General features: G+C 63.9%; 2 protein-coding genes and 1 long non-coding RNA gene across 3 annotated transcripts; 2 read left to right on the top strand and 1 right to left on the bottom strand.

Moving 5' to 3' along the window:
• Positions 1–6: 6 nt before the first annotated feature.
• Positions 7–5339, bottom strand: NAA40 (N-alpha-acetyltransferase 40, NatD catalytic subunit). Its single transcript, XM_075135195.1, has 8 exons — positions 5180–5339; positions 3326–3421; positions 3133–3185; positions 2940–3035; positions 1344–1502; positions 1177–1260; positions 998–1075; positions 7–858 (listed from the first exon to the last, which is right to left on the bottom strand). Exons 1-8 carry the CDS (start codon positions 5183–5185, stop codon positions 681–683), a joined length of 750 nt encoding a protein of 249 aa, XP_074991296.1. The 5' UTR covers positions 5186–5339; the 3' UTR covers positions 7–680.
• Positions 5340–7237: 1898 nt separating this feature from the next.
• Positions 7238–13925, top strand: RCOR2 (REST corepressor 2). Its single transcript, XM_075135194.1, has 12 exons — positions 7238–7358; positions 7765–7821; positions 7902–7982; positions 8355–8407; positions 8496–8657; positions 10503–10627; positions 10706–10766; positions 10871–11062; positions 11206–11283; positions 12634–12691; positions 12762–12970; positions 13531–13925. Exons 1-12 carry the CDS (start codon positions 7238–7240, stop codon positions 13804–13806), a joined length of 1473 nt encoding a protein of 490 aa, XP_074991295.1. The 3' UTR covers positions 13807–13925.
• Positions 13926–14913: 988 nt separating this feature from the next.
• On the top strand, positions 14914–15771 carry LOC142074520 (uncharacterized). Its single transcript, XR_012670625.1, has 2 exons — positions 14914–15098; positions 15187–15771. It is a non-coding gene; the product is annotated as an uncharacterized LOC142074520 (long non-coding RNA).
• The last annotated feature ends 27 nt before the right edge of the window (positions 15772–15798 follow it).

Genomic DNA, 15798 nt, shown 5'->3' with positions numbered 1-15798 from the left:
AAAAGGGGCAAAACCCCCAGAAAATGGACTAAAAACCCTCAGAAAAGGGGCAAAACCCCCAGAAAATGGATTAAAAACCCTCAGAAAAGGGGCAAACCCCCTCAGAAAACAGGTTCAAACCTCCCTGGAAAAGAGGCTAAAAACCCCCAGAAAATAGGTTAAAAAGCCCCGGAAAATAGGTTAAAATCCCCCCCCTCAGAAAATGCTTCAAACTCCTCTGAAAATGAGAAAAAAAAAACAGAAAATGGGTTAAAAAACTCCCCCTCAGAAAATAGGTTCACATCCCCCAGAAAAGGCGCAAAAAGCCCTGAAAAACAGGCTAAAAAGTCCTCAGAAAAGGGATAAACCCCCCAGAAAATAGGTTAAAAACCCCCGGAAAAGGGGCAAAACCCCCAGAAAATGGACTAAAAACCAAATGGGACTAAAAAGACTCAGAAAAGGGGCTTAAACCCCCCCGGAAAAGGGGCTTAAACCTCCCCCCCCGGAAAAGGGTTCAAATCCCTCAGAAAAATGGCTTAAAAAAGCCAGAAAATGCCTTAAAAAAACTCCCCGTCAAAACATAGGTTCAAACCTCCCAGAAAAGGAGCAAAAAGCCCCCAGAAAAAGGGGCTAAAAATCCCTGGGGAAAAGGGTCTAAAACTCCCCTCAGAAAACAGATTCAAACCTCCCTGGTAAAAGGCCTAAAAACCCTCGGAAAATGGGTTAAAAATCCCTGGAAAATGGGTTAAAAACCCCCAGAAAAGGGGCTCTCCCCTGGGCCCTGGCGCCGAGGGGGGGGGGGGACCCGAGCACCCACCTCTCTCGGCTGCCCCTGCCCCGCCTGCCCGCGTCGCCCGGCCCCGGCACGTTGCCAGCGCACTGAAAAGACAGTCGTGCGAACAACGTGTTACAGACGGACGGACAAACCCCCCCCCCCTTCCTCCTCCTCCTCCTCCTCCCCCCCCAGGGCTGGAAAACGGGGTAAAACGAAGCAAATTTGGGTGTTTTTTACGCTTACTGGAGCGCTTCTCGGAAGAACTGGTAAGCGCCGTGGTTGTGTTTAAACACCGTCAGCATCACCTTCTTCATCTGCGTGCTGGGGGAGACACGAGGAGGGAGGCGGGGGGAGCTCAGCCAGGGGTGGGCAACCCCAAAACCGCCTGGTTTTCCCCCAAAAAAAAAGCTATCGGTTGTCACCTGTTGGCCACCAGCTGGAGAATTTGGAGGAGGAACTTGCCCAGCCCTCGCCGCCGGACCCTGCTCTCCAGCTGCACCTCGTAGCTGTAGGATAAACCGCAGGGGTGTTATAAAGTGGAAAAGACCCTTTTTTTGAGGTTTTTTACCCCATTTTCGGGGCTACTCACCAGTAGAGAACCTCGTCGCCGCACTCGACGTCGAAGCGGAAGTGGGAAAAGGCGACGGGGCCGGCGCCGGGCTCGCGGGCGATGAGGTACCAGGCTCGGTCGTCCCGCAGCTCCTCCCGCTTCTCCCGCTCCTTCCAGCCCCACTCGCTCTGTTCGTACCTGCCCGTTTGGGGTGAAAAACAAGGATTTTGGGGCAAAGCACACCAATGATTGGAGGGAAAAATCACCAGAGCGATTTGGCGGGCAAAAAAACCCCCAAATCCCAGCGATTTTGGGGGTAAACCCCCCCCCGCCAACCACTTTAGGGGTAAAAAAGCCAAACCCCCAATGATTTTGGGGCGCAACAACCAACCCCAACAATTTGGGAGGCAAAAAACACCAAAGCCCAACAATTTGGGGGGTAAAAAAACCAAACCCCCAACAATTTGGGGGGGGGGCAACAACCCCCCGCCAACCATTTTGGGGGCAAAAAAGCCAAATGCCCAACGATTTTGGGGGGCAACAACCCCAAACCCCAACAATTTGGGGGGCAAAAAACCCCAAACCCCAACAATTTTGGGGGCAACCCCCCCCATGATTTTGGGGGGCAACACCCCCAACAATTTGGGGGCAACCCCCCCGCCAACCATTTTGGACACAAAAAAAAATATTCAACAATTTTTGGGGAAAAAAACCCAAAGCAATGATTTTGGGGGAACCCCCCCAACAATTTTGGGTCAAAAAAAACCCCAACAATTTTAGGCAGACATTCCCACAGCCCCCCCTCCCCCCCCCCCCGATTTTGGGGCTGCAAAACCCCCAAAAATTTTGGGAGCAAACCTAATCCCAACCATTTTGGGGGGCAAAACCCAAACCTCAACAATTTGGGGACCAAAAACCCAAGAATTTGGGGGCAGCAAAACAACCCCCCAACCGTTTTGGGGGGCAAAATAAAAAAAAACAACACCGAACAGCTTTGGAGCCTGAGAATCCCCCCAACTATTTTGGGGGCAAAAACCCAAACCCCAACAATTTGCGAGGGGGGCAAAAAAACCCACCAGCTTCACAATTTTGGGGCAAAAAACCTCCTCAGCTCCACAATTTGGGGGGCAAAAAAAAAAAAGCTCCATAATTTTGGGGCACAAAACCCCACCCCAACGATTTTGGGACCCCAAAAAACACCCCCCCAACAACTTTGGGGAGCAAAAACCCCAACAACTTTGGGACAAAAACCACAAGGATTTTGGGGAGCAAAACCAACCTCAATGATTTCAGAGTAAAAAATACGATTTGGGGGAGCAAAACCAACCTCAATGATTTTGGGAGCAAAATCCCCCATGATTTGGGGGGCACAGAATCAAAAACCCCACAATTTTGGGGCGGGGGGGCAAAACCGAAACCCCCCACCATTTTGGGGGGGGTGCAAAACCCAACCCCCCCCACGATCTGGGGGAGAAAAAACCCCACGATTTCGGGTCACGGCAGGCGAGGGTTCCCCATGGCTCCCGGCAAGGAGCTGGAGCCCTCGTGAGCCCTCCCCCGCGCGGCGCCGGGATCTCGGCGCTACGGTTGTGCCGCGCCGACGGGCGGCCGCACCGGCGGCGGAGCGCGACTCACAGCGTCTGCATGTTGGCCTTGGTCAGCTCGAAGGCCCACTCGAGGGTGGCGGGCTCCAGCCCGGAGACGCGTTTGCACTCGATGGCGACGTTCAAACTACGGGAGATGCCGGGAGGGAAACGGCGTCGGCACCGGGGATAACGCCGGCGGCGCCGGGAACGACCTCGGTGACACCGCGACGGGCAACACTCACCCGTTCCGGTCGTATTTCTTGAAAACCGGGAAAGCTTCGAGGGGATCTTCGAGCTGGAAGAAACCAAACAGCACCCCAAAAAACAAACGGGGAAGGTTTGCTCCCACCCGCCAGGCCCTGCTCTGTGGTATTTCACCAATTCTGTGGGGTTTTACCCCGTTTTTTGAACCCCACCGGCGAGGGGAACACTCACTTTGTTGGCGGCTTCCACCTTGGCGCAGACGGCGTCCATGGCCGCTCGCTCCTCCAGGCGCTTTTGCTTCTTCTCCTTGGCTTTGCTTGACTTTCTCTGCGGCGAGAAACGTCAAAAAAGCTAATTTTCACTAAATCTGCGTTATTTTAACAAATACCGAAGCTCCGCCCATCAACAGCGGGAAAGTTTGCCTAGAAATAAATAATAATTAAAGCCCACGGATTAAAAAAATAAGCAAGTTACAGGTGACAAGCGGGGTTTGCCACAAAATCCTTGCAAAAAAGCAGTTTTTGGGTAAAAAAGTGTTTTGAGGAGCACATGGGGGCGCGCTGAACCCTCCCGGTCCCCGTGGGAGTGGGAAAGCTTTGTCGTGGCCTAGTCCCTGGGGTCGTTACCACTGGGGTAATTAAATTAGTGCGGGTTTGCCCTTAAATCTTTGGTGTTTTAACGAAGCTGGTGCTCGTTAGATAGGCCAGGACAGGGAGATGGCACCGAGCAGCATCGGCGTGAAGTTATCGCTTTTAAGTGCTTCTTTCTCTTGAATTTTAGGAGTCCGCCGCCAGAATTAACCCAAAATGTGGGCAATTTTACCCCAAAATGAGGGAGGGGAGCCCCACAATCCTGCTGGGATCCCTTCAAATCCCCAACGAATCCCGAAGACCCGCAAGGTATCGAAGCGGATCTGGGGATTCCTGAGCTTCGCCTCCACCAAAACTAAGTTCAAAACATCCCAAAATCAGTACTTTACAGGAAAAACACTGATGCACGTGGTTTGGGGAGGAGTACAGGGCAAGCCTCCCCCCAAAATACACCTGTTGGCAGTTTTGGGGGAAATTAAGGGTTTTTTGAGGGTTGGAGCGGGGTTTTTTCCCTACCACCTGCTGCTGGCTGGACCCTAAAAGCTCCGGTTTTGGCTCGTTTTGGGGAGAAAACCTGCAGGTTTTCCGGCAGTTGGGGTCCATGGTTAGAGGGGAGGTGAGGACTCTGGGGTCTCCCAGTGTCCCTGCAACCCCCCCATAGGGACCCCCAAAACCCTTGGGGCCTCTGAATGCACCCTGCTGCACCCCAAACACCTGCTCTCCCCCCAAAAAAACACACACCCACCTCAGAGACCCCTCCATCCCCCTAAACAGCCCCAAATCCCCCCTCAAATTCCCTCAGCGATCCCCTCACCTCCCTCCGGCCCTCCTTAACCCCCCCTCCACAGAGGCCCAAATCCCCTAGAAGGGCCCCAAGTCTCTTCAGGGAGCCTCAAACCCCCTCAGAGGGTCCCACATTTTCTCATGGAAGCCCCAAGTCCCCTCGGAGGAACCTCAAGTCCCCATGAAAAGTCCTAAAGCCTCTCACAGGAGCCCCAACTCTCCTCGTAAGAGCCCCAAAGCCCCTCAGAGAGTCCCAAATCTCCTCACAGGAGCCCCCAACGGCCTCAGAGGGCCCCAAGTATCCTCACAGGAGCCCTAAATCGCCACAGAGAGTCCCACATTTCTTTGTAAGACCCCAATTCCCCTCACAGGAGCCCCCAGTCCCCGCATAGAGCCCCAAGTATCCTCATAAGAGCCCCAAACGCCCTTAGACGGGCCCAAATCCCCACGAAAGGTCCCAAATCTCCACATAGGAGCTCCCAGTCCCCTCAGAGGGTCCCAAATCGCCTCATACAAGGCCCGTATCTCCTCACAGGAGCCCCCCACCCTCTCAGATGGCCCCAAATCGCCTCATAGAAGCCCCATATCTCTACATAGGAGCCCCCCCATCCTCTCAGACGGCCCCAAATCGCTTCAGAGGAGCCTCAAAGGCCCCGCCCCTCTCCCCTTCTCCTCAGGACAAGCTCCCCCGCCCCGGCCAGGCCCCACTCACCCCCATGGCGGCGGCGAGCGCGGCCGCGGCGGCTCCTCACGGCGCGGGGGCGCGGAGAGGACTGAGGGGGGGCGCGCGGGAGCGCGCCCTATATATAGGGGGGGGGGCGGCGGCGCGCGAGCCTGCGGCCGGCCAGCGCCACTACGCCTGCGCAGAAGGGAGGGGGGCGGAGAGAGGGAGGCGCGCATGCGCGTTGCTGCAAGCGGTGGGGAGGTGTGCGAGGGGACGCGCATGCGCTGTAGGGGCGGGGGAGCTGGCGCGTGGCGGCGCCGTTGGGCGCGAAGGCAGCTCGTCGCTGATTGGCTGAGAGGGGCGAGGGCGGGAGAGCGGGGGGGGGGGGGCTGCCCGTTCGCTGAGGGGAGAGGCGCCATGGCGGATCCGCGGCCCCCAGGTCTGACCCACAGCCCGGCCCCGGGGCCCTCGGCACGACCCATAACCCCGCCCCACGGCCCTGCCCCATAGCCCGGCCCCAGGACCCTTGGCCTGACCCACATCGCAGCCCCACAGCCCTCGGCCTGATCCATAGCCTGGCCCCACAGCCCTTCCTGAAAGCCCTCGGCCTGACCCACAGCCCTGCCCCACGGTCCTGCCCCACAGCCCAGCCCCGGGGTCCTCAGCACGGCCTGTAACTCTGCCCCATGGCCCTGCCCCACAGCCCTGGCCCACAGCCCTCGGCCTGCCCCATAGCTCAACCCCACGGCCTTGCCCAAGAGCCCTCAGCTCACTCCACAGCCCTTGGCCTGCCCCATAGCCTGGCCCCGTGGCCCTGCCTGAGAGCCCTCAGCCCTCCCCACAGCCTTGCCCCACATCCCAGCCCCAGAGTCCTCGGCCTGCCCCACAGCCCTGCCCCATAGCGGCCCCACAGCCTACCCCTGAGCCCTGACCCACAGCAGCCCCATATCCCTGAGCCCCATAGTCCATACCCAGCCCCACAGCTGGCCCCATAGCCCACATCTGTCAGCCAAGCCCCATAGCCTGCCCCACAGCACCCCCAGAAATGGGGGGCACCCCGCACTCCCATCCTGACCGCTGCACCCCACAAGACCCTGGATGGGGGGTGTGGAGTGACAGGGGCAGCCCCACGGCATGTGAGCATCAGGGAGCCTGTGATGGGGGGTGGGGGGGATCCCCATGGGCCCCCCCCCAGCCCCACAGTGGGTCAGATCCCCAGCCCCACATCAGCCCCATGGCCCCCCCAGCCCCACAGCAGCCCCGTGGCCCCACAGTGGGACAGACCCCCAGCCCTACAGCAGCCTCACAGCCCCCCCAGCAGCATAGTGGGACAGCCCCCCAGCCCCACATCAGCCCCATGGCCCCCCCAGCCCCACAATGGGTCAGATCCCCAGCCCCACATCAGCCCCATGGCCCCCCCAGCCCCACAGCAGCCCCACAGTGGGACAGCCCCCCAGCCCCACATCAGCCCCTTTGTCCCCCTGCCGCCCCCTGGCCCTTTGTTCCCTCCAGCCACACGCGGGGGGGGTGACACGGCCCCGCACACACGTGTGCCCCCCCACCCCCGCTATGGGTCCCAGCCGCATACACACCCCACGGCGAGCCTGGGACCCCTGTGTCTCCACCCCCCCGTGCCCCCCCCCCATGCCCCCCCTTGCCGCCGGCGGAGGGGTACGCTGGGGGCGGGGGGGCCGTGCTGAGGCCGGGGGAGCTGGAACTACTTTGGCACCGTCAGGCGGCGGGAGCGGCCAGCGGCGCATTGTGTGGGCGCGGGTGGGCTCGGGTGGGCGCCGGGACCCCCCCCCAAACACCCCCCCACCCATCCCCCCCCCTCCCCTTTACCCCCCCTCCCAACTTTACTTCCCATTTTGGGGGGGGGGGTCCTCCTTTTTGGGGAGAGGAGCCCCAGCCGCCCAACGCAGCAACACCGCATCCCCCCCCCCCAATTCCCACGCCCCCTCCTCCCCCCCCAAAATAACCAAGGTTGGGCTAAAGTTTGGCATGGGGCAGCAGGGCTGAACCCCCCCCTCACCGGCGGGGCCTTGTGGGGTCCCCCCGGGGGGGGATTTGGGGGGTCACCCTGAGGCCCCCCCCCCTCCCCAGGCAATGCCGTCGGTGATGGAGAAGCCCTCGGGGATCCTGTCCCGCAGCCGGGCGAAGTCGGTGGCCGCCGGCGGTGGCCCCCCCCCTTCCGAGGACGAGGGCAGCGAGGACGAGCACGCCCACGGTGAGTGGCCCCCCCCAAAAAAACAGGCCTGTGCACCCCCTGCCCCCCAAAACACTCCTGTGCCCCCCCCCGCCCCCTAAAACGCGCCTGTGTCCCCCCCGCCACATCACACGTGTGTGTCGGGGTGCACCCCACGTGTTGGGGGGGGGTGTCTGCGCTCACGTCACCCCCCACCCGTGGGGTTTTGTGGGGGGGGACACAACACGGGGACACATTTGAGGGGGGGGAACAAAGCCCCGTCCCCATTGTCCCCGGCTGCCCGCATGTGCGCCGGCCGCCGGCTTTGTTCGCCGGCGGGGAGGGGGTCACAACCACTGCCCCCCTTTCACGCAACCACGGGGGGCCGGCGTAGACCCCCTCGTTAACCCCCGTCCCCACTCTTTTCCCTCTCCCCCCCCCACCCCAGACAGCATGATCCGGGTGGGGGCTGACTACCAGGCGGTGATCCCCGACTGCAAACCAGGTAGGGACGATTTGGGGGGGGCTGGGGTGGGGGCTGGGGGGTGTCACCCCCCCCCTTTGACCTCCCTGCCCCCCCCCCAGAGAGCCCCGCCCGCTACAGCAACAAGGAGCTGAAGGGGATGCTGGTCTGGGCCCCCAACCACTGCGTCTCCGACGCCAAACGTGAGCCCCCCGCCATTGTATCGGGGCGTCCCTTGGTGGGGGGGGCTGCGGGCTGCTCCCCACCCACTCTGACACCCCTTTTACACCCCCCTTCTACCCCCCCCAACACCCCCTTTGCCCCCCCATAACCCCCCTTTACCCCATGTACACCCCCAACACCCCCGTTACCCCCCCAACCTCCCCCTTTACCCCCCCCAACCTCCCCCTTTACACCCCCTTTGCGCCCCCAACATCCCCTTCACCCCCCCACCCCTTTTACCCCCCCTTTTTCCCCCCCAACACCCCCTTTGCCCCCCCTTTACCCCCCAACACCACCTGCACCTCCCCTTTACCCTCCCTCAACCCCCCCCAACCCCCCCTTTACCTCCTCAGTGGACAAATACATCGCCATGGCAAAGGACAAGCACGGCTACAACATTGAGCAGGTACCTGGACCCCCCCAAACAAGCATGGGGTCCCCCCGGGCTGTCCCCCAAGCACCTCCTGACCCCCCCCGTGTGTGTCCCCCGCCAGGCTCTGGGGATGCTGCTGTGGCACAAGCACGACGTGGAGAAGTCCTTGGCCGACCTGGCCAACTTCACGCCTTTCCCGGACGAGTGGACGGTGGAGGACAAGGTCCTTTTCGAACAGGCTTTCAGCTTCCACGGCAAGAGCTTCGCTCGCATCCAGCAAATGGTGAGAGACCCCCCGGCAAAATGCACCCCCAAACCCCCCGCACCCCCCCTGTGGGGGAGGGCACCTGGTCCCAGCCCCCTGGTGACCCCCCGTGGCAGCTGGATCCATCCCCGGCCTCATCCGGCATCTCCTGGTGACCCTGGGCCGGGGGTTGCTGTCCCCACGGCCCCCCTAGGCTGTCCCCTGGGGAGATGGGGGGGAACGGGCTGCCCCGGGACCCCCCCCCGGCGTCGAGGAGATGGTACAGGCCACCTGTGTCTCTCGCCATAGATGGTATGTGCCACCTCTGACCGCCCCCCTCCAGGGGTACATGCCACCCCCTGACCCCCCCATAGGAGATGGTACATGCCACCCCCTGACCCCCCCATAGGGGATGGTACGTGCCACCCCTGACCACCCGCAGATGGTACATGCCACTCCCTGACCCCCCCCCCCAAGGGGTACATGCCACCCCCTGACCCCCCCATAGGGGATGGTACATGCCACCCCCTGATCCCCCCCCCATAGCAGGTGGTACATGCCACCTCCTGACACTCCCCTCCCCCCCAGGGCATGGTACATGCCACCCCGACCACCCCCAGATGGTACATGCCACCCCCTAACTCCCCCCCATAGGGGATGGTACATGCCATCGCCTTAACCCCCCCATAGGAAATGGTATGTGCCATCCCTGACCCCCCCCCCCCGAAGGGGTACCTGTCACCTCCTGACCCCCCCCCCATAGGGGATGGTCCGTGCCACCCCGACCCCCCCAGATGGTACATGCCACCCCGACCCCCCCCATAGGAGACGGTATGTGCCACCTCCTGACCCCCTCCCCCATGGGGATGGTATGTCCCACCCCGACCCCCTCATAGGAGATGGTACATGCCACCTCCTGACCCCCCCCCAGGGGATGGTACGTGCCACCTCCTGACCCCCCCCCCAGGGGATGGTACGTGCCACCTCCTGACCCCCCCCCTCCTCCCAGGGGATGGTACGTGCCACCTCCTGACACACCCCCCCCTCCAGGGGATGGTACGTACCACCCCGACCCCGCCCCCAGCGGTGCCACCTGCTCTCCCCCGCCCATCCCAGCAGGTGGCACCTCCCACCCACGCCCCCTTCTAAGGGGCTCCGCCCCTTTTTTTAGGGGTTCCTAACCCCCCATTTCTAGGGGACTCCCCCCCATATTTAGGGGGTTCCTCCCCCATCTGCCCCCCCTATTGTTAGGGCGTTCCCCCCCATTTATGGGGTTTCCCCCCATTTCTAGGGGGTTCCCCGCTGCCTCCTCCCCCCACTTCCTAGGGGGTTCCCCCCCACATTTAGGGGGTTCCCTCCACATCCCCCCCCTTCATTTCTGGGGGTTCCCCCCCCATATTTAGGGGGTTGCCCCCATATTTAGGGTTCCCCCCCATAGTTAGGGGTCCCCCCCATATTTAGGGCATTCCTTCCCCATTGCTAGGGGGTTCCCCCACATCCTCCTCTTCATTTCTAGGGGTCCCCCCGCTTTTTTAGGGGGTTCCCCCCCAGTTTCTTGGTATTTCCCCCCAGTTTCCCCCCTTTATTTCTAGGAGTTCCCCCCCATATTTAGGGGTCCCCCCCATATTTAGCGGGTTGCCCCCCATATTTAGGGTTCCCTCCCATATTTAGGGAGTTCCCCCCATATTTAGGGGATTCCTTCCCCACTTCTAGGGGGTTCCCCCCACATCTCTCCCATTTTTAGGAGTTTCCCCCCCCATTTCTAGAGATGCCCCGCCCCCATTCTTAGCAGTCCCCCTCCCCACTTCCCACCCCATCCTTAAAACAAACCCCCTCCCCCCCAAAACTCACCCTGTCCCCCCCCCTTCCCCCCCTCCCCCGCAGCTCCCCGACAAGCTCATCCCCAGCCTCGTTAAATATTATTATTCCTGGAAAAAAACCCGCACCCGAACCAGCGTCATGGACCGACAGGCGCGACGGCTCCTGGGCCGCAAAGACCGCGACGACAGGTAACCCCCCCCCGCCTTCCCCCCTAAACCAACCCCTAAACCCCCCCAAAATCCTCTTTTTCACCCCCGTTTCCATAGCAACGACGAGACTGACGACCACCGCCCCGTTAACGAGGGGGAGACAGAACCACCAAAAGAGGTTTTTTGGGGGGGGGGGGGGCGGGGCTGGGGTCACCGCGCTCACTTTGTGAGCGCGGTGACCCCAGCCCCGCCCCCCCCCCCCCCCCAATTCATAAATTCCAGCCTTTTTACCCCAAAACCGCCACGCGCAAAGAGGCGCAATATCGGCACCACCCCCCGGCGCGGCACCGCCGCCGCCCCCCCCGCGGGATGCACCTCAGCCGCGAGGACGTCGCCGGCGTCACCGCCAACCCCGACTTGGGGGCGCTGGCCCTGCGCCAGTTGGATTGTCAACTGGTTTCCCTCAAACGACAGGTAAAACACCCCCCCCCCAAAAAAAAAACCAGAATCTAAGGGGTGCCCCCTAACTTATGGGGTGCCCCCCAAGATTTGGGGTGCCCCCCCAAGATGTGGGGGTGACCCCTGAGACATCCCCCCCCCCCCCCCCTCTTTTGCAGGTGCAGCGGATCAAGCAGATCAACAGCGGCTTGAAGCAGGCGCTGGAGGGCGGCGTGGAGGGGCTGCGGCCGCCGGAGGTGAGGTGTCCTGCCCCGCGCTGTCCCCGCGGTGTCCCCACACGCCCCACGGTGTCCCCATGGTGTCACATGGTGTCACAGCCGTGCCCCGCGGTGTCCCCTTCTGCCCCACGGTGTCCCCATGCGCCCCACGGCGTCCCCACGTGCCCCCTCGTGTCCCTGCTGTGCCCCACAGTGTCCCCATGATGTCCCCTTGTGCCCCACAGTGTCCCCTCATGCCCCATCGTGTCCCTGCTGTGCCCCACAGTGTCCCCACGGTGTCCCCTTATGCCCCATCATGTCCTGCCATGCCCCCCAGTGTCCCCACATGCCCCATGGTGTCACACCACGGCCCCCACAGTGTCCCCATGTGCCCCGCGGTGTCCCCATGGTGTCCGCATGTGCCCCGTGGTGTCCCCACGTGCCCCACGGTGTCCCCATGGTGTCCCCATGTGCCCCGTGGTGTCCCCACATGCCCCATGGTGTCCCCATGGTGTCCCCACGTGCCCCATCGTGTCCCTGCTGTGCCCCACAGTGTCCCCATGATGTCCCCTTGTGCCCCACAGTGTCCCCTCATGCCCCATCGTGTCCCTGCTGTGCCCCACAGTGTCCCCACGGTGTCCCCTTATGCCCCATCATGTCCTGCCATGCCCCCCAGTGTCCCCACATGCCCCATGGTGTCCCACCATGGCCCCCACAGTGTCCCCATGTGCCCCGCGGTGTCCCCATGGTGTCCCCATGTGCCCCGTGGTGTCCCCACGTGCCCCACGGTGTCCCCATGGTGTCCCCACGTGCCCTATCGTGTCCCTGCTGTGCCCCACAGTGTCCCCATGGTGTCCCTATGTGCCCCACAGTGTCCCCTCATGCCCCATCGTGTCCCTGCTGTGCCCCACAGTGTCCCCACGGTGTCCCCTTATGCCCCATCATGTCCTGCCATGCCCCCCAGTGTCCCCACATGCCCCATGGTGTCCCCATGGTGTCCCCATGTGCCCCACGGTGTCCCCACATGCCCCACGGTGTCCCCACGTGCCCCGTGGTGTCCCCACGTGCCCCACGGTGTCCCCACGTGCCCCATGGTGTCCCCACGGTGTCCCCACGTGCCCCGTGGTGTCCCCACGTGCCCCACGGTGTCCCCATGTGCCCCACGGTGTCCCCACGTGCCCCATCGTGTCCCTGCTGTGCCCCACAGTGTCCCCATGGTGTCCCCACGTGCCCCATCGTGTCCCTGCTGTGCCCCACAGTGTCCCCATGGTGTCCCCACGTGCCCCACGGTGTCCCCACGGTGTCCCCTCATGCCCCATCATGTCCCTGCCGTGCCCCACAGCGTCCCCCATCCCCCAACACGTCCCCACACCCCCCCTCTCCCCCCAGGGCAACGGCAAATTCAGCTCCCGCTGGACGACGGACGAGCAGCTCCTGGCGGTGCAGGGTGAGCCCCCCCCCTCCTCGTTACCCCTCGTTACCCTCGTTACCCTCGTTAACCCCGCTGCCCTCGCCAGCCCTGCGGCGCTACGGCCGCGACTTCCCGGCGGTGGCGGGGGTGCTGGGGAACAAGACGGCGGCGCAGGTGAAGAGTTTCGTGCTGGGCGCCCGCCGCCGCTTCGGCCTCGACCGGCTGCTGCGGGAACGGGAGGCCCAGAGGGGGGGGGACCCCCCCGCGCCCCCCCCCGGGGAGGGGCAGGAGGAGGAGGAGGAGGAGGAGGAAGAGGTGAGGGGGGCGGGGGGCGGTGTGGGTCTAGGGACGGGGACCAGTCCCAGCCCTGATGCAAGGACTGGTCCCAGTTCCAGCCCTATTCCTGGTCCTAGTCCCAGTTCCAGTCCTGACCTGGGCACTGGTCCCAGTCCCAGTTCAAGGACTGGTCCCAGTTCCATCCCCGGTCCCAGTTCCATCCCCAGTCCCATTCCTGAGCCAGACACTGGTTCCAGTTCCAAGCCAGGGACTGGTCCCAGTCCCAGCCCTAGTCCCAGTTCCAGTCCTGAGTTGGGCACTGGTCCCAGTCCCAGTGCAAAGACTGGTCCCAGTTCTATCCCCAGCCCTGGTTCCAGTTCCAGTCCCACTCCTGGTCCCAGTTCCAGTCCTGATGGAAGGACTGGTCCCAGTTCCAGTCCCAGTCCTGGTCCCAGTTCTGGAGCTGAGTCCCACTCCCGTCCCTGATCCTGGCCCTGCCCCTACCCTGGCCCCGCCCCTAGGCTCCGCCCCGATCCAGCCCTGGCCCCGCCCCTAGGCTCCGCCCCGATCCAGCCCCGACACCGCCTCTCTTCCCGCAGGTGCAGATCACGGGGGTGTCTCGCCCGGCCCCGCCTCCCGCCTCGGCCCCGCCCCCCAGCGCGGCCCCGCCGCCGGCCCCGCCCCCGCCGCCCTCCCCCTCGCGGCCCCCCCAGCCCCCGCCCCTCCTGCGCCCGGCCCCGCCCAACGCCCCGGTGCTGCCGCGGCCGCCGCCGCCGCTCCAGCAGGGCCGGGCCCCGCCCCCCCTCATCCGCCCCGGCCACGCCCCCGCCGCCCGGCCACGCCCTCCCGCCGCCGGCCACGCCCCGCCCCGCTGAGCACTGGGATCCGCCCTCCCCGGGCGCGCCAAGCCCCCGCCGCAGCGCCCCCTGCTGGGCCGGAGGACACGCGGCTCCGGGGAGGGCGGGGGGACCCTGGGGGGTCCCGAGGGAGTTCGGGGGGTCCCGGGGGCGGGGGGGGGTGTGTCCCCGGCCGCGTTTGCAATAAAGGTATTTTACTAGAGCGGCTGCGTGCGCTAGCGGGTACTGGGAGCACTGGGAGTTACTGGGAGCACTGGGAGACTAGGGGGGCGGGTTACTGGGAGCACTGGGGTGCACCCGGTGGGTCCTGGGGTTGTACTGTGAGTGCTGAGCTACACCCAGCGCGTACTGGGCGGGCACTGGTCCGTACTGGGAGCCCTAGTCTATACTGGGAGCACTGGTCCATACTGGGAGCACTGGTCGGAGGCAACAAATCTTTCTGGAAAGTTTTTAATCTAGAACCTGGAAAATCCACAGCGGCGCGGGCCGGGGGCGGGGCCAGCGGCACTGCCCCTCCCCCCCGGGGCAGCAGCACCCCCAGGGCGCCCCCCCCGCGCCGCCTGGCAAGGGGTGGCCGTGCCCGGGGGGAGGGGGGAGGGGCTGGGGACCCCCTCCCCCCCCGAGGTATGTAAAGGGCGGGTGCAGCCCCTCCCCCCCCCCAGGCATCCGCGTGCCCCCCCGGGGGCGGGGCTACAGCAGGTCAAAGGGGGCGACCCCGCCCCCCTCCCCTCCCCCCGGGGGTGGGGGTGACCCCCGGCAGCAGCAGAACCCCTCCCCTCCCCCCCCCCCCGGGGGCCCTTCCTGAGTGAGGGGGGGGAGGGGACACCCCCGTGTCCCCCCGAGGGCGGGGGGAGGGGCAGGACACCCACCACAGCCCCCCGCGGGGGGGGGAGGGGGTGTCCCCTAAGGCCACCGGGGGTCCCTGGGGGGCACCGGGGTGTCCCCATAAGGCTCTGGGCCGTCCCCGTGTCCCCCCCCAATAAGGCTCGGGGATGTCCCCACAGGTCCTGGGGACACCGGGAATGTCCCCAAGTCCGTCCAGGCCACCCCTGGGGGTCCCTGGGCCATCAGGACGTCCCCAGAGGTCCCTGAAGCCACCCAAAGATGTCCCCAAGAGGCCCTGGGCCACCCAGGATGTCCCCAGAGGTCCCAGATCCATGCAGAACGTCCCCAGAGGTCCCTGGGCCACCAGGACGTCCCCACGAGGTCCTGGTCCATCCAGGATGTCCCCAAGTCCCCAGAGGTCCCTGGGCCACCAGGACGTCCCCACGAGGTCCTGGTCCATCCAGGATGTCCCCAAGTCCCCAGAGGTCCCTGGGCCACTAGGACATCCCCATGAGGTCCTGGTCCATCCATGATGTCCCCACAGGTCCCTGGGCCACCAGGATGTTCCCAGAGGTCCCTGGACCATCCAGAACGTCCCCACATGTCCCTAGGCCACCAGGACGTCCCCATGTCCCCTGTCCATCCAGGACATCCCCATGAGGTCCTGGCCCATCCAGAATGTCCCCACATGTCCACGGGCCACCAGAATGTCCCCATGTCCCCTGGACCATCCAGAACGTCCCCGCATGTCCTCGGGCCACCAGGACGTCCCCATGTCCCCTGGTCCATCCAGGACGTCCCTGCATGTCCTTGGGCCACCAGGACGTCCCCATGTCCCCATGTCCATCCAGAACGTCCCCAGGCCACCAGGACGTCCCCACGTCCCCATGTCCATCCAGAACGTCCCCAGGCCACCAGGACGTCCCCACGTCCCCATGTCCATCCAGAACGTCCTCAGGCCACCAGGACATTCCCACGTCCCCATGTCCATCCAGAACGTCCCCAGGCCACCAGGACGTCCCCACGTCCATCCAGAACGTCCCCAGGCCACCAGGACGTCCCCACGTCCCCATGTCCATCCAGAACGTCCCCAGGCCACCAGGACGTCCCCACGTCCATCCAGAACATCCCCAGGCCACCAGGACGTCCCCTGGTCCATCCACGACGTCCCCACAAGTCCTTGGG

This window comes from Calonectris borealis, chromosome 37 (assembly GCF_964195595.1).
Source record: "Calonectris borealis chromosome 37, bCalBor7.hap1.2, whole genome shotgun sequence".
In the NCBI taxonomy this organism is placed as follows: domain Eukaryota; kingdom Metazoa; phylum Chordata; class Aves; order Procellariiformes; family Procellariidae; genus Calonectris; species Calonectris borealis.
This window is presented reverse-complemented; position numbering and strand designations above follow the sequence as displayed.